General features: G+C 49.4%; 2 protein-coding genes across 3 annotated transcripts; both read left to right on the plus strand.

Annotated features, from left to right (window-relative positions):
• The first annotated feature begins 268 nt into the window (after nucleotides 1–268).
• On the plus strand, nucleotides 269–4,475 carry RPS10 (ribosomal protein S10). Of its 2 annotated transcripts, none has more exons than XM_005529363.3 (6): nucleotides 269–326; nucleotides 1,005–1,154; nucleotides 1,337–1,508; nucleotides 3,547–3,624; nucleotides 3,958–4,013; nucleotides 4,393–4,475. In XM_005529363.3, exons 2-6 carry the CDS (start codon nucleotides 1,005–1,007, stop codon nucleotides 4,432–4,434), a joined length of 498 nt encoding a protein of 165 aa, XP_005529420.1. In that variant the 5' UTR covers nucleotides 269–326; the 3' UTR covers nucleotides 4,435–4,475. The 2 variants fall into 2 exon arrangements, with proteins under 2 accessions (XP_005529420.1, XP_014113674.1); XM_014258199.2 differs by lacking the exon at nucleotides 269–326 and adding an exon at nucleotides 511–870.
• Nucleotides 4,476–5,423: 948 nt separating this feature from the next.
• On the plus strand, nucleotides 5,424–27,703 carry NUDT3 (nudix hydrolase 3). Its single transcript, XM_005529362.3, has 5 exons — nucleotides 5,424–5,754; nucleotides 16,569–16,679; nucleotides 24,061–24,105; nucleotides 24,742–24,826; nucleotides 26,176–27,703. The coding sequence occupies exons 1-5, from the start codon at nucleotides 5,656–5,658 to the stop codon at nucleotides 26,343–26,345; spliced, it is 510 nt and encodes a 169-aa protein (XP_005529419.1). The 5' UTR covers nucleotides 5,424–5,655; the 3' UTR covers nucleotides 26,346–27,703.
• The last annotated feature ends 22 nt before the right edge of the window (nucleotides 27,704–27,725 follow it).

The following is a 27,725-nucleotide window of genomic DNA, read 5'->3' on the forward strand; positions in this document are numbered from 1 at the left end:
GGTGGGACCCGCGGCTCTCCGGGAATCCCGGGCAGGGCTTTACAGTCCCGCTGCGAAGGGCAGCGGGCGCCGCGGGGAGCCGCGGGTGACACGGCTGGGGACATGGGGGGATGTCGCAGCTGGGGGTGACACGGTGTGGGGCGCGGGGCTCCCCTGCTGAGCCCATCAGGCACTGCGGAGCTGCCCGCTCCCAGGCGGGAAGGGGCCTGCGCTCCGCACAGGCAGCGCCGCGGCCAGCCCCGCCGCCGGGGGACTTTCGAGCGGCGGAAGCGGCGGCGCGGCGCACGCGCAGTCTTTTCCGCTCGGGCCCCGCCGCCGCCGCCACGGTGAGGCCGCGCTCGGGCCATCGGCCCTGCATCGCCGCCATCCCGGGGCCTGGACCCCCCTGCGGGGCATCTCCGCTATCGGGGCTCCGGGCCTGGCTGTGCTGGGAGGGAGGGACTGGGGGCGCCTGGCCGCGGGGTGATACCGGAGGCCCAGCGCTAGCACCGGGACCTCCCGCCTCGGGAGTTGTCGCGGGAGTAGCCCGTGATCCGCGGGGGTTCAGTCATGGCGGAGCACGGGGAGCCCAGCGAGCCCAGGGCCCGGCGGGTCCTGGAGCGCCGCCCGTAGCCGTGTTCCCGTCCCGAGGCGCTGCCGGGGTCCGCACCGGAGGGGCGGGAGGCACCCGCTGCTCCCGGTTCCCGACTTCAGTTTGACTTAACGGCAGCAGTAATGGTGTCCGTGGCGGGACCGGGACAGGCCCCCCGCGAGCTGCGGCCCTGCCCCAGCTGTGCCCGGTGTCCCGCTGTGACCGACACCGGGCGGGGCCGGTGCTTTCAAGGAGCAAAAGCTGGGACTGCTCCCTTTTCCCTGCCAGGAAGCAGCGAGGTAGAGCGGCCCGGTGGGAACCGCGTGACAGGGCAGCTCGGGGGGCACTGGGGTTACCCAGCAGGGTTCACTGTCCCCCGTGCAGATGGTGGTGCCTAGATGTCACCGAGCCCTGTTTCCTGTGCCTTCTGCAGATGTTGATGCCCAAGAAGAACCGAATCGCCATCTATGAGCTGCTGTTCAAGGAGGGGGTGATGGTGGCCAAGAAGGACGTGCACATGCCCAAACACCCCGAGCTCGTGGACAAGAATGTGCCCAACCTGCACGTCATGAAAGCCATGCAGGTGGGAGGGCTTGGGGGCACTTGAAGGTGTTGCTCTCTGGGGTGGTGCTGTATTATGTCCCGTGCATGTGAATTGTTCCCCGTCCCCATGTCCCCATTCCTCAGTGCCCTGCTGACCCCCAGTGCTTGTGAACTGGGAGAGGCTCACCCATAATTGGGAGTAACTGGGAGCTCTCCCTGCAGTCCCTCAAGTCCCGAGGGTACGTGAAGGAGCAGTTTGCCTGGAGACACTTCTACTGGTACCTGACCAACGAGGGCATCCAGTACCTGCGGGATTATCTCCACCTGCCCCCTGAGATTGTCCCGGCCACGCTGCGCCGGAGCCGCCCCGAGACCGGCAGGCCCCGGCCCAAAGGTAAGCTGGGCCACAGGGGAGCTGGGCAAGTCAGGACAGTGCCAGATCTGTTTGGATTGGGTGTAAAATTGTGAACAGAGCAAGGAAATGGGGTTGGGATTTGTGGCTTTTGTAGCTGGTGTGGACTGGTGTCCCCTGAGAGGGATGGGGAGAGTTGGGACCCACAGGGACATGCTCTGAGTGGGGATTGGCCTTCCCCAGGGACTGGGATTGCTGGGAGCATGCCTGCTGAGATTGGGATGTGTTGGAGCCCCACCTGGGGATCACCTGTGGCCAGGTTGGATGTCCCACTCTGCCTTCCCCACGGATGCTGAATGTGATGCTGGAACAGGGCTTGATGTCAAAGGTTAATTGCAAACCCGTGTTGGAGGAGCAGCAGAGCCCACAAAAATGCTGAGGTGTTTTGGAGCATCTCTGTGAGGAGAGACTGAGGGAACTGGGCCTGGTTAGTCTGGAGGAGACAAATATCCACAAATATCCCCAGGGGATGTACCAGAGGATGTTGCCAGACTCTGCTCAGTGGTGCCCAATGACAGGACAAGGAGCAGTGGCCAGAAACTAAAATACACCAAGTTCCACCTCAACATGAGGTAGAACTTTCCATGTGGGTGGCAGAGCACTGGAACAGCTGCCCAGGGAGGGTGTGGAGTCTCCCTGCATGGACACATTCCAAACCCACCTGAACGTGTTCCTGTGTCACCTGTTCCGAGTGACCCTGCCTTGAGAGGGGTTGAACTGGATGATCTCCAGATCAGCGCCCAGCTGCTCTGTGATTCTGCATGTTGGACTTGCAGCACTGATTTTTCCCTTGGTGGGTTTTCACATCCCAGAGTGCAGGGGGTGCAGCCAGATGTACTCTGGCTCTGGGGGCTTACATGGATTGTGCTTTTTTGTGTCTGAACCACATCAGGGGCCAGGGCTGGGGCCAGGGGATGCTGGGAGTTCACCCCCAGCTGCTGCAGTTTGAGCAGCCCAGAGCCAAACAAAACGGGAGCATCATCTGCTTCAAAGGAAGGAATTGCAGAGAAACTGGGAAGACGCTGCTTTCTTTGATTTCTGAGTTGCTTGGATGTTCCAAGATTTGTTCTTTAGATGCTGTGTTTATCCAGTGAGCTAAAGGAGCTGCATCCCTGCTGGGAGGGAGGGGTGGCAGCTTCTGGCTGGGACTTGTGCAGGAGGAGCTGTGTGTGGTGTCACAGCCTTGTTCTGGTGTTGGAACCCTCCTCAGACCCTTTTGGGCAGGAATATTTGGAAGGGCTGCACTTGGTGCTCTTTTTTGCTATGGATGACCTGCCTGAGGCTGCAGCAACCTGGGAGGCACTGAGGTGGTGTAGTAAAAGAATTATTACAAAAACTGGGATTTGTATGGCCAAACCAGTGCGTGTGCAGGAGGACACTGGGGTGTGCCAGGCACAGCTGCCCCTCACTGGATCCTGCCTGGGTGGGCAGACCCCAGCTTGGGCTCCAAGGACACATCCCAATCCCTGAGATGGTGGGTCCCACCACGGCTGGGTGTTCCTGCAGGAATTTTGTCTGGTATTGATCTCAGTTTCCACAGATAATCTGCTTTTACTGTCATGAATGTGTACTGTGGGGGGATTTGGGGTACTGACAGTGTGGCTGTTTCAGGTTGGGGTCAGAATTCTGTCTTGCAGTTTGTGACTCAGCTGTTAACAGGATTGTTGGACATGGCAAATTCCCAGTATTTCTGGGATTTTTATCAACAAAATGTTCAGCACTAGTTTGATGACCAGAAGTCTGTTAAGATGATGCTGTAAAGCCACTTCTCACGTTATTTAACTTCCACCCTGCCACAAGCTGGGACACTTGAGCAGATTTCACCCTTAAAGTGAGACTAAAGTCACCGTAAAGGGAGACTTCCCTTACTAAATCACTGTTTTCCTTAGGTTTATTCTCCCTGAGCTGCCCCAGGCACAGCACTGCTGGCAGACCTGATGCTGTTCTGCACTTCAGGGTGCAGGAAGGAGCTGTTTGTGCCCTGGCTGAGCAGCATTTGAAGCTCTGCTCTGTGTTTCAGGTCTGGAGGGCGAGCGCCCAGCGCGGCTCACGCGGGGTGAGGCTGACCGGGACACATACCGCCGCAGCGCCGTGCCACGTGAGTGTGCCTCCCCCCTGCCCTCTTGGGGACACTTGTCCCAGCTCTAGGGCTCCTCTCAAGGAGAAAAGGGGGAGATGAAACTCTTGGCATAGCTTAGAGTCTGTATGTGCGGGTGGATGGGAGATTTTTCTGGAGTTTTGTCCAGCTGAGGTGTGGGATTTTCTTTGGGGTTGGTTCAGTAACTCTCAAACGTGCTCAGTTACAGCTGTTTTGCTTTGCTGTGTTCAGCCCCAGTGTTAATTGCGTGTGATGGTTAAAGCTTTGCTCTCAGGCAGGAGCACTGTGCTGGGCAGGGGGTTCTGAGGGCACTGACTGCTCCTCTCTCTGCAGCTGGTGCTGACAAGAAGGCTGAGGCTGGTGCTGGAGCAGCCACAGAATTCCAGTTCGTGAGTATCTGCATTGGAACTTGGCTTCCTTTGTTGAAGGCTTTGATGGGAGAAATTGGAAGGTCCTGCCTGTGGGACTCTGAGGGTGTCAGAGAGGCTGGAAACTGTCACCCTTCACACACAGCTTGCTTGCTGTAGGGAAGGGATGTGGTGGGACAGAGAGCAATAACAGGTTTGAGAGCAAGCTGAGCTCTTTGGAGATCCATGATTTTATACTTCAAAAACAAAAGTATTTTAGGTGTGGTCCACAGAGCTGGCTGGAAAGGGTTGATGTTGCAGCAGCTGGCTGACCTGTGCCATCACAGAGCTTTGATGACGTTTGTTCTTGCTGTCATTGCTTAACACAATGATTTCTGACACTCTCCTTTTGCTGTTGCAGAGAGGTGGATTTGGTCGTGGACGTGGTCAGCCCCCACAGTAGAACTTCATGTTTTGTGTATAATAAAAGAGGTGAAAATGCCACTGGGTTCATGCCTGTGTCTCTCTGAAGTGCACAGAGCTCACGAAGCACAGCGTGACTCACATCTTCAGCATCTGGAGTAGCACTTTGGGAGTGACTAAATACAGGTTCTAGTGAAGGAACTCTCCAAGTTTAGGGGGTGTGGAGGTGAGTCCTGGAGGAATGCGGGAGCATTTCCCATCTGCCCAGGGCGATGCTGATTGCCAGCGATGCAGCAGGGCTGGGCTGGGACTGAGCTGTTCTGCAGATGGAAAACTCAGCTGTGCCAGCCCATGTCCCGCTGATCGGGACACAGCTCGCGTGGGCGGGTCCCCGTGTCACCGCTGCGCTGTCACCTGCGCTGGCACTTGGGGACTGAGGGTGAGCCTGGCGGCAGCACCTGGGCAGTGGCCACCGGCCGCCGCCAGGTGCCGCTCGGCAGCCGGTGACTGATCGGTAACGGACCCGCCATGGCCGCGGTGTCACCGGCGGGGGGAGCGGACACACGGACACCGACCCGCGGTGTCAGGGCGGGGGTGAGCACACGGAATGTCACTGGGGGGGATGGTCACGGACCCGCGGTGTCACCGAGGGGTGGGGCCTGGCGCCGTGCCGCAGCGCCCCCGCGCGGCGCAGAGCGGACGCTGCTGTCCCCGCGGAGCCGCTGTCACAGCGGGGCCACGTGCGCGCCGCCGGCCCCTGCGCCGTTCGCGTAAGGCCGAGCGCCCGCCGCCGCCACCCCGCGCCGCCCGTCCTATTCCCGAACGCGGCATCCGCCAATGGCGCAGAGCGCGCGAGCCGGGGCGGGGGCGTGGCGGCACCGCCTACGCGGGGGGAGCCATTCTGGAAGCCGCGCTGCGCACTTTGCGTAGCGGGCGTGCCGTGAGGCCCCGGGGGCAGCGTCGCCTCTCCGCCCGGCGGCGCTACGCCGTTTGCGTAGCGAGCCCCAAGATGGCGGCGCGGTCGTCGTCGGCGGTGGCCGGAGCGCGGGCGGTGGCGGCGGCGCGGCCGGGAGCGAGGGCAGGGGTGAGGCGGGCGAAAGGCGGCAGCGCGTAGCGAGACCCACGAAGCGAGACCCAGAGAGAGACTGTCGCGGGCAGGCGGTCCCCCCGCGCCCCCCCGTCCTTCGCCGCCCGGCGGGTCCCGCCCGCCCCCGCCCTGCGGACCGCGCGTTCTCCGGCCCCGCCGCCCCCGGAGCGGAGGATGATGAAGCTCAAGTCCAACCAGACGCGCACCTACGACGGGGACGGCTACAAGAAGCGGGCGGCCTGCCTGTGCTTCCGCAGCGAGAGCGAGGAGGAGGTGAGGGCCGGGCCGGGGGCGAGGCCGGGCCCGGGACCCCCGAGCCGCCCGGGGTGGGGGACTCGTTTCCAGCGGGGCTTTAGTTTTAATAGGCGTAATTCAGCGTCGCTGGGAGAGTTAGTGCTTCCCACTTGGTTATTGCTGGAGCCGGGGAGATGCCCGGTGGGCGGCGGGACAGGCTGAGGGGAGCGTAGGAGAGGGTTTGGCAGCCGAGGGGACCGACCATGCTGGCAGAACTTCAGTCCAGCACATCACATGAGATGGGAGAGGAAACCTGACCTTGGATTTATAAAAAGAAACTGGGATAAAAGGGGACTGATGGAGTGCCAGAAGTTGCTGTCCAGAGAGCTTGGGAGGAAGTGGGAATTAAAGGTGGATTGGTTGGTTTGAGAGCGGCCGCGTTGCTAAGGGGCTGCACTGTCGGGGAAGTTACAGTGAGAAACTTCACTCCGATGTGCGATTTTACACGAGTCTTTATTGACACCTCCTGAAGGTGGGCTCGGGGTGCTCAGAGCAGCAAGGCTGCAGGTCTGCCTTCTGCTGCTGCTGCTGGAGTCAGGCGTACACACTCCACTGCATTTGCTGTGCCCGAGTGGCTGTGCTAAAGTCTTTGTTCTCCTGATTATCATATTTGTAGCTACAGGAAATCGGAAGGGAATGCAGACAGTTCACTGGAGGAAAGGCAATTAGCATGCATCCAATTATTATTTAACGTGAAGGAGGCTGCACAAGCCCTTTGTAGCTGTGCTGTAGCTGTGCTGGTGTGATGAGGAGTGTCAGCATTTCAGCAGAAATGGTCTGAAATGACAGCAGTGTGTTTGGTGCAGCGTTCAGTGTAGCTGGTCCTTCCCATGGACTTTCAGGAAATTTATGGACTGACTGTGAGGAAGAATATAATTGTTTTGTGTGGTGATGCTGGGGGTGTTCAGCACGGGTGGGTTGGAGTACCCCGATGCCATTGTACACAACTAGTGGGGCAGTTTGCAGGCTCTTCTCGACAGGTGGAGGCTTGGCCATGTGTGACTGCAGTGTGGTTGAGGATAGAAAAGTACTTTTAACAGGTGCCTAAGGCAATCACCTGTGACTGGTTGCAAGTTTTATTTCAACAGACCTCAGTCTGCAGTGTTGCGCGGGCTCCAGCTGTTCCCTCTGGCCTGTGGGAGCTGGTGACAGAGCCCTCGTGGTGCTGGGGACATCGAGGTGTGTTAATGACAGGTGTCAGAGCCCTCACTGTGCTGGGACACCAGGCTGTGTGGCAGTGTCACTGTGCTGACCCAAGAGGTCGAAGGAGGAAAGTTAACTCATTCCAGAGGTGTGCTGGTGTGAGACGAATGCTTCCAGCAGGCTCAGCTGTCAGGTTGGTGTAAGGCTGAGATTTAAAACCACTTTTGTATCATTTGTGTCTCTGCTGTGGTCTCCACCTACAGTGGATTGAATTTAAACTCCTTCAGGCTCTAGTTTCTAGGTAATAGCTAGAGTAGAATGGTCTGTTTCTGGTTTCAGGCAGGGTTTGAGGGAGCTGTCTCCCTTTGCTGGTTGTGCTGGGTCATTCATAGGGGTCTGTAAGCTATGGGAGATTTTTGTGTGCAGGGCAGTGGAGGTTCTGGGTGAGTGTCTTGTTGTCCCTGTGGTCGCTGTTGGTGGCCTTGTTCCTGAGCTCACAGTGACAGCTGGCAGTGGCTGTGCTGCCCTGGGACAGCTTGGGGAGGGAGCAGTGGTTGCTCTGGAAGGGCTGCAGTTTGGGCTGGGATGGGTTTCCTTGGTATGTGCCATGTGGGTGCTGCTGGTGAGCCGCCACGGGAATGAGGCAGGGAAGGATGGTTCTGATCTCAGAGCCTTTGAAGGGCTGTATGTGGTACCTGTGAGTTGAACCCTGAGCTGAAACTGCATCCTCTGTTCCCACCTGTTGCAGCCCTGCTGTGGGAGCTGCCCAGGAAGGGGGCTTGTCACAAACATATCTGAGAAAGTTCTTACCCAATCCCACAGAATTAACCCCACTGGGATGGACACAGTGCCCACATCCTGCACTTGGCCTTTGCCAAAAGGTGTTGAAGTTAAACTTGTGTCAGTGAGTGAAATCAGCAAGCAGGACACCTTATTAATTTTCCTTTCTAATTATTTCTTGCGTTAATTCTCATTTGTTGGCTTTTAAATAAACTTTGAGAGAAGCTGACTGGTGTCCACTCACTCACTTGCACTTTTCTGGTAGCAAGGAAGGTGTTACCTGTACATATGTAAGTGCAGAATTTAAAATGGCTGTGAAAGATTTCTTGGTTTGCTCTTGGACCATAATACTTTTTAATGTTACTGGCATATTTTATTATTGATTGCTTCTGTTTAAATGGAAATTGAGATCTCTTTAGAAGGTCTCTTCAGGGAGGGGAGAAAGAGCCAGAGCCAAAGTATGTACATTAAAGAGCTATTAAAAGCTTAGTGTTTGAAACGAAGATAGAAGAAGCATGTTTTGATAAATAAATTAAACTTTCTATTTAAAAGCAGGATTTTTCCTAGGACTGGCTGTTTCTCATTACTGTTTCTTTTAAGTGCTTAAGAAATAGTAGAACTTTGCTCTTGCCTTTCTTCATTTCCCGCCATGAATTCCAAAAACCCATTTTTTTCTCACTTTTTAACCCCTCATTAGTTCTTGAATTGAAAAAGTACAAGAAGAAATACGAGAATTTTGTTTACACTTACAGAGGAGGCTACTTTCTTCTGTTTAGGTGTTTCCTCCTGACTCTTCAGTATACTGATATATTTTTCTCTGAAATCTTTGCAATCCCTGGAGATTGATAAAACACCATGTCCTTGGTTTGGTGTTACATTTGCAAATAAAGAGTCTTAACAGAAAAATACTTTGTTCTTTTTTAGTTTTTAAGTGATTTATTTTTTCCCTATGCTGCTGGAGGTCGCACATTGTCTCTGCATTGCATTTGGAGGCCGCTGCTTTTGGGCATGAAAAAAAGCTCTGGAACGTTTTTGGAAGACCAAGCATTGGCTGAAAAGATGCCTTTGTTACATATTCTTTTAAAAAGCAGCACAGGGAAAATTAATTTCAATGTGAATCTCAAATGGAGAAAAAAAGGTACATTTTTTGGGCATTGTGGAAACCCCCCAAATTTTGTGTGGTTTCCCAAACGATGATCCGCCTCCTTGGGCAGCAGGGAGAGCTGGGGCAGCAATGGGATTCATTCAGAGAAGAGAACAGACTTCAAAGGACCTTCTGGCAGCCAGACACCAGGACTTTGCTATTCCCATCTTTTCACATGGACTGATGTGACAAATATCCCGGGATATTTGCAGAACCGTGGAAGGAGAGTGCGCAGGGAGTCCCAAGTCCTGTGGTACCTCTGGAGTCACTCAGTTCATTGCTTGGGATGTCTCTGCCCCTCAGCACTGCCACCAGGATGTCATTTTTACATAACACGCTTATTTTTTGTGTGGACCAGCTGTTTCCATGAGGAAACATCCCAGAAAATGCCCCTCATGCCCCAGCAGCTGGAGCCCTGCTCCGGGTGGTGTTTAAAGGAATAAAGAGGCACCGTTGGGCTGTGGGTCTGCACTGGGGCAGCGGCGGGTTTGAACATGCCCACATTGTGTCTGCAAAAGGACAAGCTGCTCGTTAACCACGGGCATTTTTAAAGACTTTTTTTTTGTAATAAAATGCCTCGGGAAGAATCTTTTCTGAGTGGTGAATGAGGCCTGAATGGAGCTGAGAGAAGAGAGATTTCACCCAGGGGCCAGTGCCCTGGCACAGGCTGAGCCCTTGGTGGTCATGGTGGTCACGGGGAGAGCTGGGCAGAGCTGGGCCGTGTGGCCCCTGGGAAAGCCATTGGAATGCAAACAAACCTTTTTTCTTTTCCTTCTGGCCTCTCCTGGGCCAGTTTTACTCCAGCTGTGATGTAACACAGCAGAGCTGGGATTGGGAGTGTGGTGGGGATCACGAGGTGCTCCTGGGCTGTCCCCTGTGCCTTGGCTCCAGTGTAAGCCAATAACAGCTAAAACCTCTCTGAGTGCTTCACTGTTGGGATGTAAGTGAGCCCAGCATCATATGATCATCCTGCTTTCCGTGGAATACGGTCTCAGAATCCCTGCTCTGATGGCTGGGCTCGGCTGTGTGCTCCCATCTGCTGCATAAAAGAGTTGTGGTTGAACCCAGGTGAAGTTCTGGTCTGTTGCTGACCTGTTACCACATCTCCAGGGGGATGAGGGCCAGCTTGGAAGTGAATCTCTTGCCTGTGCTTCTCCTGTCCCTCTCAGCCCTGTAGATTGTGTAGAATCTGTAGGTTGTGTTCTCCAAGCATGGATTAAACCTCTGCAAAACCTGTCTTTCATCTTAAAAAGTGTTTTGCATTCCTACAAAAGCAGCTGTCACTAAACAGTATTACAAGCAATGCCATGGTCTCTTGTACTTTCCCAAACAACAAAAGAATGAAAATTGTTAAATTTTCACTTCATTTACTGGAAGCTCAGCAAGCTGTTGTGAGACTGAAGAACTGAGTCAGTTTTGTTCTGCTGCAGCTCAGGGAAAAGTGATGACTATGGAAAGAGGGTGTGCTCCACCCTGGTCTGTGGAGAAGGACACAACAGCAGTGGCTGTGTCTGTTCTCTGCAGAACACTGCTTTGGAATCTCTTCCACCTCAGATCCATTTATTGCTTGACTAGGAGCTGTTTTTCCTACATCTTTCTCCTCACTCCGTGTTTTCTGTGTTCCCCACTTTTTAAAAAAACACCTTATGCCCAGTTGCCTGACTTGGTTCATCTGAGCACACTTCAGACAAACTCTTGCAGTGTGGAGACAGGTACCAGCATTTGGGGGTGCACCCAGCAGGAGCTGCTGCCAGGGGACCTTATCTTTCCATGGGTGGTCTCTCATAATCTAGAAAAACAGCTCTTTCGCTTCTTAGTGAAAAAAAAAAAAATCCCAACCATGTGCTTGGACTTTCATGTTCTTTTAAAATAAGGAGAGTTCTTCTGGTTTGCTTGGATGGAGCAAAATTAACAAAAGTCAGTTCTACACAACAAATAGCAAACATCCATGTGGGAGTACTGTAGGTGACATCCATGGCTGGCGAAGAAAGGGCTCTGTTTCTTTAAACACTTTTTCAGCCCAGCTGAAGGACTGGGTGCACAGACCAGTCAAAGATCTCTCAAATTTTGTGTGTATTTATTTCAGAATTCCTGTCTCTGCCACTGGATATTGCTCACTGACCCTTTGTTCTCAGAAATTTCACGTTAACCTGTGAAATTCGGAGGGATATGATTACCCGATGGGTAGATTTTTGTCAGATATTTCAGGGGTTACTTCTGCTGCAAGTGGCATATATTGATGCTGTGTGTAGAAGTGAGTACTTATATTTGAGCAGCTTCCCGAGAGTTTGTGTGTGCTGTATTTCCTGAGTAGGGTGGTTAATCAGAACAGCGCACAGCTGCTGACAGCCAGAGTCATCTGGGCTCTGTAAAAAGCTCAAATACCTCTTCATTGCTTTTTTCCTCCCTTACTCAAAAAGGCACTTTACAAGCCAGCATTTCTCCTGGAAAAGGTGCGCCTGGACAAGTTGTGGTCACCAAACTGGTTTTGACAGGCAGAAATAGGTTCTGGGGTTTGGGGTCTCTCTCTGGGAGTGCCCCTTATGAACCCTCAGCTTCTGAAAGCAGCGGCTGCTTCTGCAGGTGGTTCAGCTTCTCCTGGAGCATGGGAGGACATGTTGCAGATAATTTCTGTGGTTATCTAAACCATAATTTTGCTGGACGGGGAGGACTTGGGATTGTGTTCTGCCGCGGAGCAATGTTCCTCCCTAGCAGGAGCAGGCAATGGCTCTGAAGTTGCAGGAGCACTGCAGTAGCAGTAACAGGACCTGTGGAGTTCTGGAGCCAGAGCAGCAGCCCACTACATGGTGATTTATTATTGTTATTCTAACCAGCAGCCTAAAAACCAGCAGAATCTGCTGTAATTTTTTCTCTCTGGCTATAGGACTGTAGGTGTGATCCAAGCACTTGAAATGACTTGAACTTCTTCCAGTTCACCTCTTGCTCCCGTTCCAAAACTTGTGCTTTACTTTTGTCAAGTCCTCTAGTGCGAATCCCTTCCCTTTTGCACGTCCTGCTGTGAATTTCCCACCTCCAGCTCCTGGATCCCACGTTGTCAGTTAAATCCCATTATCCCATGGAGCCTGGCGCAGGTGCATGTGCAAAAATAACACTTGTCTAAGGAAACATATCCTGTTGAGGAGCTGGAATGCTCCCGGCAGGACAGGCTGTTTTGGGCAGGGGAGGGATGGTGAGAGCGTGTGTTGTGGTCCCAGCTGCTGACCCTGCCAGGTGCAGGGCTGGCTATAGCCCTGCTGACCGCCGGCTGGACTCACTCCTACCATGTGCAAGCTCCAGAACGTGCCTGGAATAGCAAGAGGGTGGGAGAAGCCCTCCCGTAAGCCCTGGGGCCAATCCTGCCTTTGCAGTTTGGCAAAACATGTGATTTGTTGGGGAGCCATTGGGGCTGTGTTGCTGCTGGGGAAATGAGATTAATTTTCACAGCTTTGGTGACAGCAGTGTCCCTCTTCTCCCCCCTGCTCCTCCAGTTCTCAGCCCTTGCTGGTCAGAGAGTGTAAAGGTGATTTGGTTTGCTCAAATGAACATCCCACTTTTGTCAGGTAGAAAAGCATTACAGTACTGAGATTCAGGACTTGAGAGGATGTTTGTTAATTTTGAGTGAAGCACCCAAGGTGTTTGTTATGCTGGACACAGCAGCAGCTCTGGGATCTGATGGGGCACATGGGAGCACAGCTCAGCTCCTGAAAACACATTCTTTTTAAACTGAAACTTTGAGACAAAGGCAGATTGAACAGCAAAAGCCTTGCAGTCAGCCATCTTCTCTCAGCTCCTGCAGCCTCTGCAGCAGTGTTTCCTTGCAGGCTGTACTCTGATAAATGGTGCTAGAGTGGGAAATGAGGTGCACTGCCGGGAGGTTTGTGCTTCAGTCACTGTGCAAACGATGTGATTTATGGCTTAATGTTGGTAGAAAGCACGACAGTATTGCTAGAAAGCATGTCAATATTGAGGGAAAGCCTGAAAATATTGAGGGGAAGCCTGTAAGGCAGTGCAGAGGCTGTGTCAGGAGCCAGCAGCTATGGATCAGCTCCTGGCAGCAGAAGGCTGCTGGGCCAGACCCTGGATTTAATATCTTGCCTGCTGTTCCCTGTGTTGGCTGCCAGCTTGTTGGGCCCCAGCTGGCACAGGTGGGTAGCACTGCCTTTTCCTGGAAGTCTGGAAGGTTCTCAGCTCATTTTCTACTCAAGCTGTGGCCCAGCTTCTCTCAGGGCTGTGGCCCTTTCTGTCTGCCCAAATGCTGCTGCAGGGCCTCTTTCGAGGAATTGTGTTCCTTATGGTGTAGCTGCTCTTGTTTTATTCATGGGTGTTGGATGTTGTTTCAATCCACCGTAGCATGGAAGAACCTGGGAATCTCTCCTCTGTTCCACAAATGGGGAGTTAATTCTCTGCCTGATCCTGGTTGCCTAGTTTTTGCTTTGCAGAGCCCCGTTATTTCTGAAAAAAAAAAAAAAAAAAAAAAAAGACAGAAAAATCCCTCCATGTGGATACAGCAGGTTTGTGTAGGTTGTTTTAAAGTCAGTGTTGTATATCGGGGATGCCCAGATTTATCCTGAGGACAAACTCTTCACCCTTTTTCCCATGGAGCTCCTTATTCCATGTGGCTGGCGGGGCAGCCTTAGATGTCTTGGTGTGTTTCCTGTCTCCTCTAGGCGGGGTTAGTACAGCTCAGGTTTGTTTGGATTTGTTTGTTGTGTGCAGCTTTGAAGGTTCTTGCCATGAGGCTCTGCTTTGAGCCCCTGCTGCACACTTCAAACTTAGCTTATTTTTCTAAACTTTCTCTTTTGTGGGGGATTGTGTGGGAGAGTTTCAGCAGGGCCACCTCCTGTCTTGCCAGAGAGGCTTGTGTTGCTCATTTCCCTGCTTTGAAATGACATAATTGTCTTTGAAATCCTGGAAAACACAACTTGGCCATGTGACGTGTTACCTGCAAATGCTTTTCCAAAAAGTCTGCAGGATGTGGCTCGAAAATGCCTGTCAGGCCAAGAGTCTCAGTTGCCATTTTAAACACAGTTGCCTGGAAAGGAGAAAATGGAAATGTCTGACTTTCCTACGTGTTTTAGTCTGATTAAAAAAAATAAGTAAATTTTGGTTTATTTTTTGATGGCTATTTAGATTAAATTAACTACTTAAAATGCACTAAAATAAATGTTATTTATGTAATAAAGAAGTTAATGAGCTAAAAAGCCAGCTGTACCTTGGGCTGGTCTACTGGAAGGTAGTAGGGGGTGGAATGTGATGGACTTCAAGGTCCCTTCCAACCCATACCCTCTTGGGATTCAGATGACAACTTTTTCCTTGATCCCTCTGAATGCGTTGCATGTGTCAGGATCCAGGCAGGACTGGTGTTGGAAATGTGGGGTTTTTTTTCAACGCAGCAGTGTCTCCCCCTTGTTTGGAACTCAGCCCCTTTGTCTTGGGAGAGCTCATTGGTAGCAATATCCTGTTTGAAGTTGTTTTAAAAGAATGACCTTGTAGGGCTTGTTTCCTACACTCTCTTGATGGGATTTCCTTTTTATTAAACAGGAAATAGTCTGATTACATAAAAGTGTGAGAATGACAGGTTTTTCCTTCCCAGCAAGGGTTGTTCATGTTAGTTCTATTCAGAAAATGCTCAACTGCCAGAGCAGCTGAAGTTAATTTGCTTTGCCTCAAACCATTGTTTACACCCAGAAGTTCCTCCTGGTGTGTTGCTGAGGCATTGTCTCAGCCTGAACAGGTTTCCTGGAGCAGTCTGTGTCCATAGCAGATCCTCGTTCTCACGCCTGGAAGGTGGCAGGAGTTCAGGGGTGTGAGATGTGCTGTGCTGAGTTTCAAAGATCTAGTTCTGCAGCTTTTTAATATTTTTCTGCTTTTTTTCCCCTTGAGCTGGAGCTCTGAATTGCAATGGGAAGTGGCAGAGCTGGTGCTTCCTTACCTGGCAACAAAGGTGCACTTGAAATGGCTGTTCCTGCTCTTAGCTTTGTCCTCAGAATCACCAACTGACCTGGAGTCAGGAATTTGAGTCCAGGCTCTTCTGGATGATGAGTGAGGATGGAGTAGAAGTCAAGTACTGTGCTAGGAAGAGGCACCGTGGCAAACTGAGGTGGCTGGGGATGGCCTGGCAGGGACTGGCTTCTTTCCCAAGGGCTCTGAGGATGAATGAAGTTTACATTCCCTATTTAGGCATGGCTTTCTGGTGGTGTTTTACATGGACTGGATGCCTGAGTGAAAGGAATTCTGCCTTCCTCTTGGAGAGGACCAAATACTTGGGATATCACTGTAAAGCAAACCCTGTTCTGTCACAGCCTGGCCAGAGGACGGGGCAGGAACCATCCCACTTGGAACTGTGGAACTGTGGAACTGAGGTGGCCCATGCAGCTTCATTTGTTTCCAATATGAGTTTGGTCAGTTGGCAGATGAGAATTTTCAGGATAAACCAACTGAAAAACCCTGGAAATCTTGTGCTTGTTTTTGTTTTGGAAGTTTTATTTTGAGTTCTGTAGGTAGATTCCTTTGGGTAATTAGTGCAAATATTTTCATATCCTACTGGCAAATCACTGTTTCCCCAGTAAAGCCTGGGATTTCAGTGTCTCTACAGTGCAACTCCCAAATGTCTGACACTGTTACAGCTGGCCTGGAACCTAATTGGACTGGTATGTTGGAAAGTTTCTGGAGCAAGTCTCTTTGGCTCTGAGTTTTGTGCCAGTGAAATGATGAAGTACAGCAGGATGACTCTAATGAACGAGCTTTGTTTAGAGAGTTGGACAACAGTATTAGTGTTGTTTTAAGTTTCCATCTCTGCTCATGGATGTGTTGCAAGTAGATTTAATAAGCACAGTGTCTCGGTGTTCTTTGGGACAGTCTGTAGCCAGTTGAGAGTGTTAGTTAGAGTTTGTCTTGCTGGGAGGTGGCAAATCAGAACCTGAACTTCTACAGAGCAGAATTACCCTGGAATAAAAAATACTCTTTCAAGAAAACCTGCCACAAAGCATGGATATGGCAAATCCCTCCTGGGAAGAGGGTTGAACCATTTTTCTCATTCACAAATGTCTGCCCTTCAGTGCAGCCCTTTAGTAGGGGGTTTTAAGTTTAATAGGTTCAATATAGGCTTTTATTTTGCTTATACCTCATTGAACAACCTCCTCTAAACCAAAAGTAGCCAAGTGCTGGCTCCAGAGCTGAACTCCTCAGTGTCTACTGCAAAAGAAGTGACAAACAGTGGGGCTGAGAATTTGTGCTCAGACAATTTCACATAAACAGTGCAGTGGGAGTTCCCGGACGTGTATGTGTTGTTAGTGACAGAGCTGCAGGGACAGGCAAGGCCAAAGGCACCAGGATAATTAAATCAAGGTACTTTTGCAAAGGGTGGAGGTGCTGAGCAGCATCTGTGCATTTCTGTTGTTGCCTGAGGTGTATCCCAAGCTGCGAGGACCCTGCAGTGAATTCACACTGTGTGATGCTGTGTCCAGTGCTAATGAATTTTTTGGTGTGCAAGGACAGTTTTTCCTACAATGCATCAGAGGAGGGAGAGGCAGTGGCTGAAGTGACACAGAGTGTGGCAGTGCCTCACTGTCACAATTTCCACGACTATGTGCGTGGGACTGAGGGAAAAGTGAGCAGTGGCAAGGCCTTGCCTTGGGTGGGTTGTGTCCGGGGGGGTGTGAGGCATGAAGACAATCTCTGCCCTTCAGCTGGGGGTGCCCCATCAGCTGTGCTCTGCTCTCCACAGGTGCTGCTGGTGAGCAGTAGTCGCCATCCGGACCGATGGATTGTCCCCGGGGGTGGCATGGAGCCCGAGGAGGAGCCTGGCGTGGCCGCTGTGCGTGAGGTCTGTGAAGAGGTGAGTGGCTTCACCCTGCCCTGTTAGCCCGGGTTCTGTGGGTTTGTTTTCATTGCTCTTCCTTCTTCTCCTTGAGGTGGAGAGGGAGACAGGGTCACTGGTGATATCCCCATCCCACATGGGAGAACAAACGGAGTTCTAAATAAAGAGAACACAGGAATGTTATTAAACCTCTCAGCTGGAATGAATTTGTCCTTCCCTGATACCTTTAGCTGAAAATAAAGTTCAGCTCTAGTCACTTCAATGTATGTATAGTCTCTGCTTCATTTTCTCTGTAAGAGAACTTTAAAATTCAGTTGTGCCTTTGTGGACCTGTCTAGTAATTGGGTAGAAGGTAGAAATAAACCCATAGGAGACACTAAAAGCACTCCAAACATAGGGATCTAAGTATGTTTTGGTTTAGAATACATACTGAGGTTTATGTGAATAAGTGAAATTGGCTGTAAGTTACCAGCAGCAATTCCTAAAGTGTGCATGGGTTGGTTGGTTTGTTTTCTCTTTTTTGCTCGAAGCTGTTTCAGGAGGGAGATCAAACAGGAGATCAAACACAGATCAATGGGCTGTAGGGAGAAAGCACGTTTTTCTCTTAAAGCTGGAAGAGCAATTTTTTTTCATTGTAAGAAGTATAAAGGCAGCGAATGGCAGTTGACTGCAGTGTATGTAAAACATGTCTTTAGGATGTGCTTCTGAATATGAACCAGTTGGGGAGATGCTTGGGTTCAGAAATGATTGCATGATTATAGATGGAACGGCCAAGTAGGTTCACAGTTACATAAGGCAGGATTAAAAATGCTTTTGAGAGGGTTATAAATCTTTGGGCTCTGTGCAGAACAGAAAGGAAGAGCTAATTGATGGGACTTGGGAGGAAGCTTCTTCTGTACCTGCTTTATTGAATTGTCTGGTATATGCAGGTTTCTTCCTGAATTATTTGGTAGTACCTGCTGCTATCTAACCAAACTGAATATTCAGACTGCTGGACTAACCAAATGTGGCAGATTGCATGCTTCTCTTTGCATGTTTTTATAATCTAGCAGTTTATCAGAAAGAGATTATACAGTCAATGTTTATTTTTTGAAGTGTCTTTAGGTCTCTCTAATACCGGGAAGTGCTGCTTGCAAATTTTATTTCCAGCTTGTAACCCTGCTCCTGCTTTTCCAGTAACTCAGCAACCTTTCAGCTACTTTACAAGCTAAAGTGAGTGTAACCAGAACAATAGAAATATTTTTAGCTGCAGACTCCTGCTTTTCAGCCCAAGCCTTATTAATAATGAAGTGATTTGATACAGAAGTCCAGGGTTCATTCAGAAGGTGCAGAGCTTTGCCTCTCAACCCTTAAAATAAACGTGATGGGGCACTCCCTGTGCAGGCAGTAGCGCCCTGGGAGAACTGTGCTCTTTCCATGACAGTGCTGGCTGGAAGGGAGCCCTGGCACGGCTCAGGCCGCGCAGGAACTGGTTTGGGCTGGCTGAGATAATCCCGCTCCTCGGCTGGTGTTCCCTGCTCACGTGGAGCTGTGCCCGCTGCCAGTGTTAACTCAAGCCCTGGCAGCCTGGCAGGGTGAGCTCTGCCCAGCAAGGCACCTCTGCCCGGCTGCTCCCAACACGGAACAGAGGCAGCTCAGAGTGCTGGGAGCACCCAGGAATCACCTGGGCACCCCTGACTCACCTGGGCAGCCCTTGCTCACCTGGGCACCCCCAGCTCACCTGGGCAGTGCAGGTGGAGGAGCTGGCACGGAGCTGTCTGACATGAGTGCCCTGCAGCTGCGAGTGGTGCTGGCAGAGCTGTAGGGGTGTAGAGCTTTGTCCAGATGGGGTATGCTGCTGAGAATCTGCACACAGAATTATCCCCCACATCCCCGGCCTCGAGTTCTGGGAGCTGTTTGATTCCTGCAGGGGCCGTTGCTGGAGCACAGCAGGAGTGTTGGGAGAGACAGGAGCACCCACCTTCCCAGTTCATGCTGTTGGTTTGGCAGAAAGGCCTTCAGGAGGCTGCTGGTAGCCCTTGTTCTCCCTTCCATGTGAATCCAGGTGTTTTGGGGTCGGTTGGAGCTCAGGCTGATTTCTGAGTAGGTCTGAGGTCTTTGCCTCTCTCCTGGGACAGCCGCTTGTGGGGACACAGATTAGCTGAGCAGTTCCAGTCTGTTGCTCAACAAGTCTGTCTCTCAAGGTGGGAGAGGGAAAATTAGTTTCCCCCATGTCAATGAACAATGCTGCTCAAAACTGTGGGAGAAATGTGTGGGGTTTCTTTCCTTGCCTTTGCTATGCCTTTTCCAATTTTTAACAAGAGCCGGTTGGAAGAGCCATAAGAACTTGTGATCCTTCCCGTTGCTTGTATCTTTTGAGGATGACAATAGGCTGTCTCTTCTCAATTCATTATCTTTTGCATGGTGTGCATTTTTTTTTTTCAAAACATGCTTCCCTAAATGAACATTATAACTTCTGCTTTCCCTATTTTAATTTTACTGTGTATGTGTTTGGGTTTATCCACGTTAGCCATGCTGGAATAATTGTCATCTAAAGTTACCTAACTTTTCCTTCTTTCTGTTCCAAAAATGAAATGTTGATTCTGAGTGAGGGCTGTGATCCCTCTGTCCCAGTCTGAGTTCAAGTCCTTGTCCTAGTTGGAGGTAGTCCTTATCTATATTAGTCTGTACCAGCACAGGTATTAAAGTAGACAGGTACCAACACTTGTCATGCTCGCTGTTGTCTGCATGAAATTGGAAGTGACTGGAGTCGTTGGGCATTGTTCATGCAGAGTGACAGCAGACACACAGCAGCTCTGGGTCAGAGGCAGCCTCTTCAGAATAAACCCTCTTATTTCTGACAGGTTGCTGAGAAGTGCTCTAGTCAGTCTTACAGAGCTGGGAACTCCACTTGTGTTCTATAGTTCACCTTGTGGAAGGTGTGTGCCCTTTTCAAACAGGTCTTGTTGCTCATGGACTGTTTTTTGCTTAGGAATAAGGGGGTTTTTTGGGTGTGAGCAACTGGTGAACATCATGGTTTAGAAATAGATGCCTTAAACTTATTATAGAGTGACTTTGAAAAAAGCCTCCACACTCATCTGTGAAACTCAGCACCAGTTAATTTTTCACTTAGAGCGTTCTTCACATCCTGACCTTTAAATACTTAGTAAATGTCATATTTTATAACACTGCGGGAGTGTTAGTTGTGCTTTCTTCATGGGAGTCAAAAGCCAGATAATCTGTGCTTGATCTGTGATCAAACAGGCAATTGGTGCTAATGTCAAGAATAGTCCATCATGGCAGTACTTTGATCTGGTTGCTGAAACAGTTTTTTCCCCTCTTCGAAACATGCTTTATAGATGATCTTTCCTGTTTCATGTATTTTGTTAGTGATTTAGAACACAGATATTGATATATTTCAGTGCTGAATTAGGAAGATTTTTTTTTTAAAAGTACTGCAGGGCCCACAGATGAATGACGAGATGATGGCCTTGAACTCCTCCTAGTTAGTTATACCCAGTGCAAGTGGCTCAAAGTCACTGTCCCTTAGCCTGTGCTCAGACTTCACAAAAATGAGTGCAGTGTCTGAAAGTTCTTCACTCTGACATGGAATTTCATTTCTGTTTCACAAGTGTAGAAGCAAATAAAGGTGTCATGCAGTACAGAATTAGATGAATGAGTCTGATCCTCTCTGAGACGGCCAAGTTTGCCCAGCTGGTGTGGAATCAGCATCCTTCAAAAACGAGTCCATAGCCCTCCTGGGTGGGATTTGCACCTTCAGTAGTGCAGGTCTTGGAGCAAAGATTTGGGTGTTCCACCACAGTCCTCTTACCCAGCAGTAATCTGTAGTAGATGCAGGCTTTGAGCCTAATAGAGCAAAGTAAAATAGCTGAAATTCCAACACACATTTTCCTTAGCTCAGATGGAAGGAAATAAAAGCTGTCCCGAGGAACAGATGGTGTTGCTGCAGGCTGCTTTTTGCATCTGACCTCAACTTATTTTCAGCTTTGAAACCTGAACCTGCTGTTCTTGGATGTCTTCAGTAATTTTTCTTTATTAAAACAAGTTGTTCCATGAGCAGCGGAACTAGTAAAGCTTCATTTCCTCCAGGTTTCTGTTCCTTGTCCTGAGCTCCCACCCCTCTGGGTGCACTGGGGGTTTGAAGTGTGTGCTGGGCAGCTGGCTCTGGCAGCATCTGTGGCTGATCTGCTCTTGCCAGAGCTGCCTTTTCCTCCTGTCCTGGACCCTGGACACTGATTTAGATCAGCAGAGCAGGGAAAAAGCTCATTTTGCCAGCACTGTGTATCCTCTTGTACCTGAGTGTACCTCTCCCAGGGAATCCTGTCGCGTGATTGCCTCGCTTTGTTTCCACACCTGCAGCTGGAACAGTTGGTGCTGGTGCTCTCCTATCCCTGCTGATGGGTTCAGGAGCATCCTCCTGGGATCCTCCTGGGATCCTTCTTTGTACTTTGAGGATTGTAGCACTTCCAGTGCTTAGAGGGGCACAAAATGAATTGCGCTGCCTCTGCCTCACTCACTGTTCTGGCCCAGGACAGCACAACATTCTTAATTCATTTACTATCAAGGAGAAAATTCCTGAGTAGTCTGCTGCAAATTAAGATTGAGACCCTGCTGCAGTCCTGGGTGAGCCTGGGACTGTGCTTTAACTCTCCAAGAAAATGCTCATGGCCCATATGAAAGGAGGAGGTGGGAGCTTGCCCAGAGAGGAGCTTGGCAGTTTCCTTGCTGGTTACCAAGCTTGATCTGTTAGTGGTAACAGCTGTAGGTTATTTCTTCAGGTGTCTTCGGCAACTTCTATCTTAGAAATTTATGTGAGACTCTGAATTCCACTTGCATGCTTGTTTGTTCCATTGTAGAGACCAACTCTCCTGCTGGTGTGGGAATTTAGTGCTCTATCAAAAACAGGAGTATGACAATCCTGTTGGTGTTGGGTGTCCTGTATGTTGTCTTTAAAATCCACTGTACCGGGAAAACTGGCCCCCAGGAGCAGTGGCTGATGTGTTTTGCAGGCTCTGGTAAGAACTTGCTTTATAATATCAGCCCAATGTGTTTTATTTTTAACCAAACAATTCTTTTATGTCACCATTTACAACTGTACATGAGAAGTACGTGCATGAAGCAAAGCCTAGAGCTTTCTCCAGTTGTCTGATGATAATTCAACATGATTTTTCTACAAGACATGTTGGTCTTGGCATTGTTTTTTGTGCCTTCTTGGACAAATAGGATCAGGCAGGACAGAGCAGGAGGATCCTGGTTTGCAGACAGCATTATTTCCATCATCTCTCTTTACCAGCACAGAAGGAAGGGCTCCTCACCTCCCTCTGCTACTTCCAGCACAGTTCTAGAGCCGGGATAAACTGCCTGGGAGGCTGCTTGAGCAGAATTCATCCTTCTTCTCCAAGTTGGCCAGTTGCCTGGAGATAAATTTATTTCTAGTCAGACTTGAGAGTTCACTAAACCATCACAATAAAATCCCTGGCTTCTGATTCAGTGCCTACAAGTAGGGAGAGCAGAAATTCAAAGCCTTTTCCAGGAACTAGTGAAGTATTGGCTTAAGACAGTTATTTTCCAGAAATATTTGATTGTGCTTCACCTCTTAATGCATTCATGTCCGTATGTTGTGAAGGTGGAAGCCTCCAGTTCCTCCCTGTGTTATTGCTGCCTGTTGAACGTGGCTTAGCTAAAAATAAATCCCAGTGCTGAAGGAGTTCCTTGAGGGAAATGCATTTGAAACATTTGCATGTCTCCATTTGCATGGAGAAGGCTGAGCCCAGGTCAGCAGGGTTGGCAGAAGAGGTGGAATCACTTGGCCGCAAAGGTCAGGCAGGCTCTGCCCGGCCTGTCCTGTGCACGTGGGCACCGACCTTCATGGAACTGCTGCTCCTTCATGGAGTTGCTGCTCCTTCATGGAATTGCTGCTCCTTCATGGAATTGCTGCTCCTTCATGGAATTGCTGCTCCTTCATGGAGTTGTTGCTCCAGAATGGCCCCCAGAGTCACAGTGGGTGAGGCACCTCTGGGCTGAGCAGGATGTTACAAGTATTGGTGAGACAATAAAGCTTGTGTCCCAAAATGAAGTAGAGGATTCAGTTGATTCACTTCCTAGAAGTAGAGCTCAGTGAGTGTGTTACCAAAAGGATTTATGGATTTCTGTGACTGCAGCTCCAAACCTTTTGGTCCTGGAGCAGTTCCACATCAGCACCATTTGGAAGCAGGAGTGAGGTGTGCTCTGCCTGGATTGTTTGGTACCTGTTCATGCAGTAGGCTGGAACTTAACCAGGAAAATTGTCTCATTAAAGAAAGTCCTTCCTTTTCTGACAGCACGTGACTGTGCAGCAGCTGGTCAGTAGGACAGAGAATTTGCCTTATCATTAATGTGACTCAGACATCTTTTTTTTAAAAAAAAAGAGAAGCCTGGCATAATCATATCTCTGTATCTCATCTGCAAGAGGCAGTTTCCCTGGGCTGTTCATGGAATGTGTTCCAGCTGCCAGAGACGGAGCCGACTCTACCTCCCAGTTGTGGCTGGGTCATGTGCCAGGCTGTGTGGGCAGGTTCAGACCTGTTAAATCATGGAGCAAGATCTCATCTTGTCTGTAGCACTTGAGTTCCAACCAGTTTACAGTCATAAAACGGAGGGAATATAATGCAATGAGGCAGGAGAATGGGCTGGGATTTTGCATGGAGAGCTGAGGGGGGCAGGAGGGAGCCAGCAGAAAGGTACCAAAAGGGACTCCAAATGTGATGGAGTGGTATATCCTCAGTAGTATTCAAACAAAACTGTTGCTTAGATCTCTTGATTTGTGTCTCTGCTTAATTCAAAAGCTTTATTTCAGTGTGCATCTGTCCTTTGTGTTAAATCCAAACCTCTCTTGTTCCTGCTGCTGGGGCCACATCACAGCATTTTGTGTTTATATTGGCTTGCTTCAGGTGTGTGCAGGACACCCCTGAAATACCTGGGAGCTGTCACGTCCCTCTTGGGGTATGAATGTCTTGCACATACTTTATTTCCTTAAACTCTGATTTTGAAGGGGTAAAACTGCCAAACCCCAAAGCCAATGATCCCTGTGTTCAGGCTGTAATAACCTGCAGAGGAGATTCTGGTCACGAGGACTGTATTGGTATGCAAGGAGTAACTCCTCAAATATTTCTTCTTCCTTCAGATTGAATTCAAAATTGTTTGAATGTAGGAAAACAAGAAAAAAAGCCCTGGGAACGCTTGGGTATTGAGTGCTCAGCAAACATTTCTGTCTTTTGCCTTGTGACTGTGTTGGTTTAAGAGGAGCAGAATTTTAGAGCGTTTGCTTCCTGTTCTAAAGGAACTGGTCCTGCACAATAAGTAGGAAACATGTACTGAGCTGTTGTTAAAGCTTGTTTCTTTTCTCTTTGAACTTCCCTAGGCTGGAGTGAAAGGGACGTTAGGAAGATTAGTGGGAATTTTTGAGGTAAGTTTCAGACATGGGTGATGTGAAATTTTGTTGCAAAAAAATCATCTTGGAGTAACTGCAGGGTTGTGGAGCGAGCAGGTGTGGGTTTGGTGCAAAGGTCCCTGGTAGATACAAACAAACCCACTCAGCAATTCTGATCTTTGCAATGGGCACTTGAGTGAAATGATGGTGATAACTGTTGTGGCTGAATATTCTTGGTGCTGCCAAAAGCTGGGGAGTGGGGTCCCTCCTTTATTTTTAACACTCACAGCCACACCTGGCACAGTTGGCAGGTAGCAGACACAGCTCTTCTTGCTGTTGTTCTGTCACTGACTCCATCAAACTCATGTGAAATAGGTCAGAGCCTTCCCAGCTGAAGAGCTAATTTGTAAACACATCAGTCCACAAACCACTGCTCCACAGATCAGGAGCTACACTTTTGGGTGTTCCTATTAACACTTTCAGACCTCTCTGATTTAAAACACAGCCATGTCTTAATTTAACAATTCTTAGCTTTAGTATATGAGTTGTGCTGTGGGAGGAGCTGCACCCAAGATAGGCAGTTTGCATCTTGCAGTGGCCCAGTGCCCTCCTGCCTAGAAAGGTTTGTTGTTGCTGTTGGGTGGTTGTTACTCTGTCCCCTTTGCCTTGCAGAACCGGGACAGGAAGCACAGGACATATGTTTATGTACTCATCGTCACCGAAGTGTTGGAGGACTGGGAGGACTCTGTCAATATTGGTAAGCTTGGTGCTTGCTGCATTAACTGATGGAAACAAAGTCAGCTCAGCATCTCTCTGGGACCCGGAGTCTGTGTGAGTGTCATTGGGAAAAGTTGCAGTGTTGTGTCCTTTGGTTGCTTAGGAAAAAAATTTGTCATGAAATTGATGCTTTTGTCACCTGTGTGGCCCAGGTGAAGCCAAGTAAGTGTCCAGCTGCCTCTGCAGCAATTTTGTGTTTAATTCTTGCACTGGAAGGTACCAAGCAAAGAGCATTATGAAAAATGAGGTTCACATAATTTTTATAGAATTTAAAAGTTTAATTAAAAAAACAATTAGGAGAAAAAAATAAAGTATACAAATAGGGCCGGGTGTGTCTGCATTCAGCCAAGAGAGCACACCTTACTGACAAAGGATTGTCCCTTAAAAACAGAACCCTACTACATATCCATAAATTCTCATACATATTCATACATTCTTCTTAGGATCTTTGGTGTTCTTCTGTTTAGTTTTCTCTTGCCCCCTTCCCAATAGATCAATCTTCTTGGCGCCATCGAGATTTACATTCCCTGATACCAGAAATGCAATAAATTCCTCCTCCCAGAGTTCTGGTCACTGCTGTCTTCATCTGGATAAGATAGTTTACAAAAGAAAAAAAAAGGGTCTCCAGCTATCTTTTTCAGTGTTTGGGTTATACAGACAAAAGTAGTTTTTGTTTTAATGCTATGTCATAGCTTAACATACATATATTATACCACTATTTCTAACAGAAATAAAGGAAACTATGTTAATACAACAAAATTTCCCATTCTTGTACTCGTACCATTCATTTTAATACTTGCGAAAAGCCAACAATATAATACGTAACTATAACAGCATGAAGAACTGTCCTGTCTGAGACTAGAGGAAATGCATGTGGGCAGTGTGGGTTAATCATTCCCTGTTATCTTTGAAATCTTTGCATTTAAATTGGATGCCCAAATGGAAATGAACCTGTTGTTGCCACAAGGTTTGTGATGGCATTTCAGCAAATGGAACAGGACTCTCCTTAAGCTCTTTATGGAAAGAGTAAGGACTGAGAACTGTCCACATGAAACTGAAGTCCACTTGTAAACTGATGGAAATTGGGTGCTGCTTGGTGTGCGTGTTGTGAGTTGTCGTAAAATGAGCATGTGGTTTGAATAGAAATTTCAGAAATAGCAAAATAGTAATTTTTTTTTTTTTTAATTAAGAAATGCAAGACAGGGGATGTATTGCCCTAAACAAACACCTGTCCCTGGAGATGGTGTCAGTGTGGGGTTGGAGGGGGAGGCCCTTGAGATCAGAGTACATCATTCTGTTGCACCTACTGATTTCTCTCTTTGCCCCCAGGAAGGAAAAGGGAATGGTTTAAGATAGAAGATGCCATAAAAGTTCTGCAGTATCATAAACCGGTGCAGGCCTCGTATTTTGAGACCTTGAGGCAAGGCTGTCTGGCCAACAACGGCACCCCAGTCATGACCACGCCGTACTCCGAGAGCTCCGTGTCCGACATCAGATGACTGACGACGTCCCTGCGAGAGCAATTCCCAAAAGCAGACTGAGACCTGGATTTCCCTCCCCTCCCCGTTTCCATGCCTCCTCCCTCACACCAGGCATGGGCAGCCGCCTGGGGCAGAGCAAGTGTTCAGAGTGCTGCAATTTAGTGCAAGGTGGGATGATGTTTTTGGTTGTTTTTGGTTTTTTTTGGTTGGCTTTTTTTGCTTTTTGTTTTTTTTTTTCTTTTTTGGATCTGTATTTTGTAAAATACATTTTGTGCATGAAGTGCCCCTTTCCTGGTACTCCGCTCCACGGCTTGGAGGCTGCCAGCCCCGCCTCTGCCTTGTACTCTGAAGTGTCCCAAGTGTCCCCTTTGTGTCACCCCAGCCAGAGCCACTTTTTTTTTTCTTTTTGTTAAATTAAAAGACTTCTAATGTGAGATCAGCTCTTCAAGTCTTAGTCTGTACTGTAAGGTGCTGCTCAGACCCATGTGGGGATCACTCGCAGCGCATCTGTATAAACTTTTTTTTAGATGGAGGATCTAACATTTTAATTTTTTGGGAATTTTTTTTTTTTAAATCCTGGTCTGCTTCTGAAAAGAAGGATTCATAATTAATCTGTTTGCCTTTTGTTCTGTTTTTTAAAAACACACATTCTGTGACAGTACTAGTGGCTGGGCCAGTTTACTCCCCATCCAGTATCTCCCAATTTAGTGCAGTGACATTTGAAGTTGAGGGCAGAGTTCGGATCACCTGCAGATATCCCTGCAGACATCCCTGCGGCTTCTCCGACAGCTTCCACCAACATTTCTGCGTTTCCATCCGAGCGAAACCTCACGGCGCTGCTCTGGAACCGCCGGCCAAAACCAAACAGCCTCAGCAGCGCTGCAATGGCGCCCGGGTCACGGGAGCCGGGGATGTGGGGGGGTCGGACGGACACACTGCAGTGTGGCTCACCAACACTGTCCCCTGCTCCCGCTGCGTCCTGCTCATGTCTCTCTTGTCCACATGCCTTACGCCATGCTGAACTGGACACCTGGGGTTTGTGCTGAAGCATCGGATCGTGCTCGCCGAGTGTCGCCGCTGTTCCCGGAGAAACCATGCGCACATCCCTAAAGAGAAGTCCCGGGGGGAAAATTCAGGTGTTCGGTCTCTTGTCCTGTGGTTCTGCAGCACTTAGGGTTGCACCGTGGAGTGAGCTCAAAGTGTGCTCTCCATGAAAGGTACAGCTGCCTCCCGCAGGCAGCATTCCCGGGGGAGCGGCACAGGAGAGCTCCCTGATGCATTGGCACACTTCACACGGGGGTTTGTTGTTTTATTGCTGTAAGTTTCATGCTGTCTTGATTTGCCAACAGTGTTGTCTATCTGGGAAATAAAATGGGAAGGGTTGGGGTTGGGGGTGGG

The sequence above is a fragment of the Pseudopodoces humilis genome, chromosome 26 (genome assembly GCF_049639895.1).
Source record: "Pseudopodoces humilis isolate 2021_Gansu_Grassland_sample_001 chromosome 26, ASM4963989v1, whole genome shotgun sequence".
In the NCBI taxonomy this organism is placed as follows: Eukaryota; Metazoa; Chordata; class Aves; order Passeriformes; family Paridae; genus Pseudopodoces; species Pseudopodoces humilis.

Excerpts from the sequence above, each read along its gene's own strand:
- RPS10 (XM_014258199.2), top strand. The coding sequence starts at position 715 with ATGGTGTCCGTGGCGGGACCGGGACAGGCCCCCCGCGAGCTGCGGCCC. Across the intron at positions 871-1,004 it reads CCCTGCCAGGAAGCAGCGAG|ATGTTGATGCCCAAGAAGAA; the intron begins GTAGAGCGGCCC and ends TGCCTTCTGCAG. Across the intron at positions 1,155-1,336 it reads ACGTCATGAAAGCCATGCAG|TCCCTCAAGTCCCGAGGGTA; the intron begins GTGGGAGGGCTT and ends CTCTCCCTGCAG.
- NUDT3 (XM_005529362.3), top strand. The coding sequence starts at position 5,656 with ATGATGAAGCTCAAGTCCAACCAGACGCGCACCTACGACGGGGACGGC. Across the intron at positions 5,755-16,568 it reads GCAGCGAGAGCGAGGAGGAG|GTGCTGCTGGTGAGCAGTAG; the intron begins GTGAGGGCCGGG and ends TGCTCTCCACAG. Across the intron at positions 24,827-26,175 it reads GGAGGACTCTGTCAATATTG|GAAGGAAAAGGGAATGGTTT; the intron begins GTAAGCTTGGTG and ends CTTTGCCCCCAG.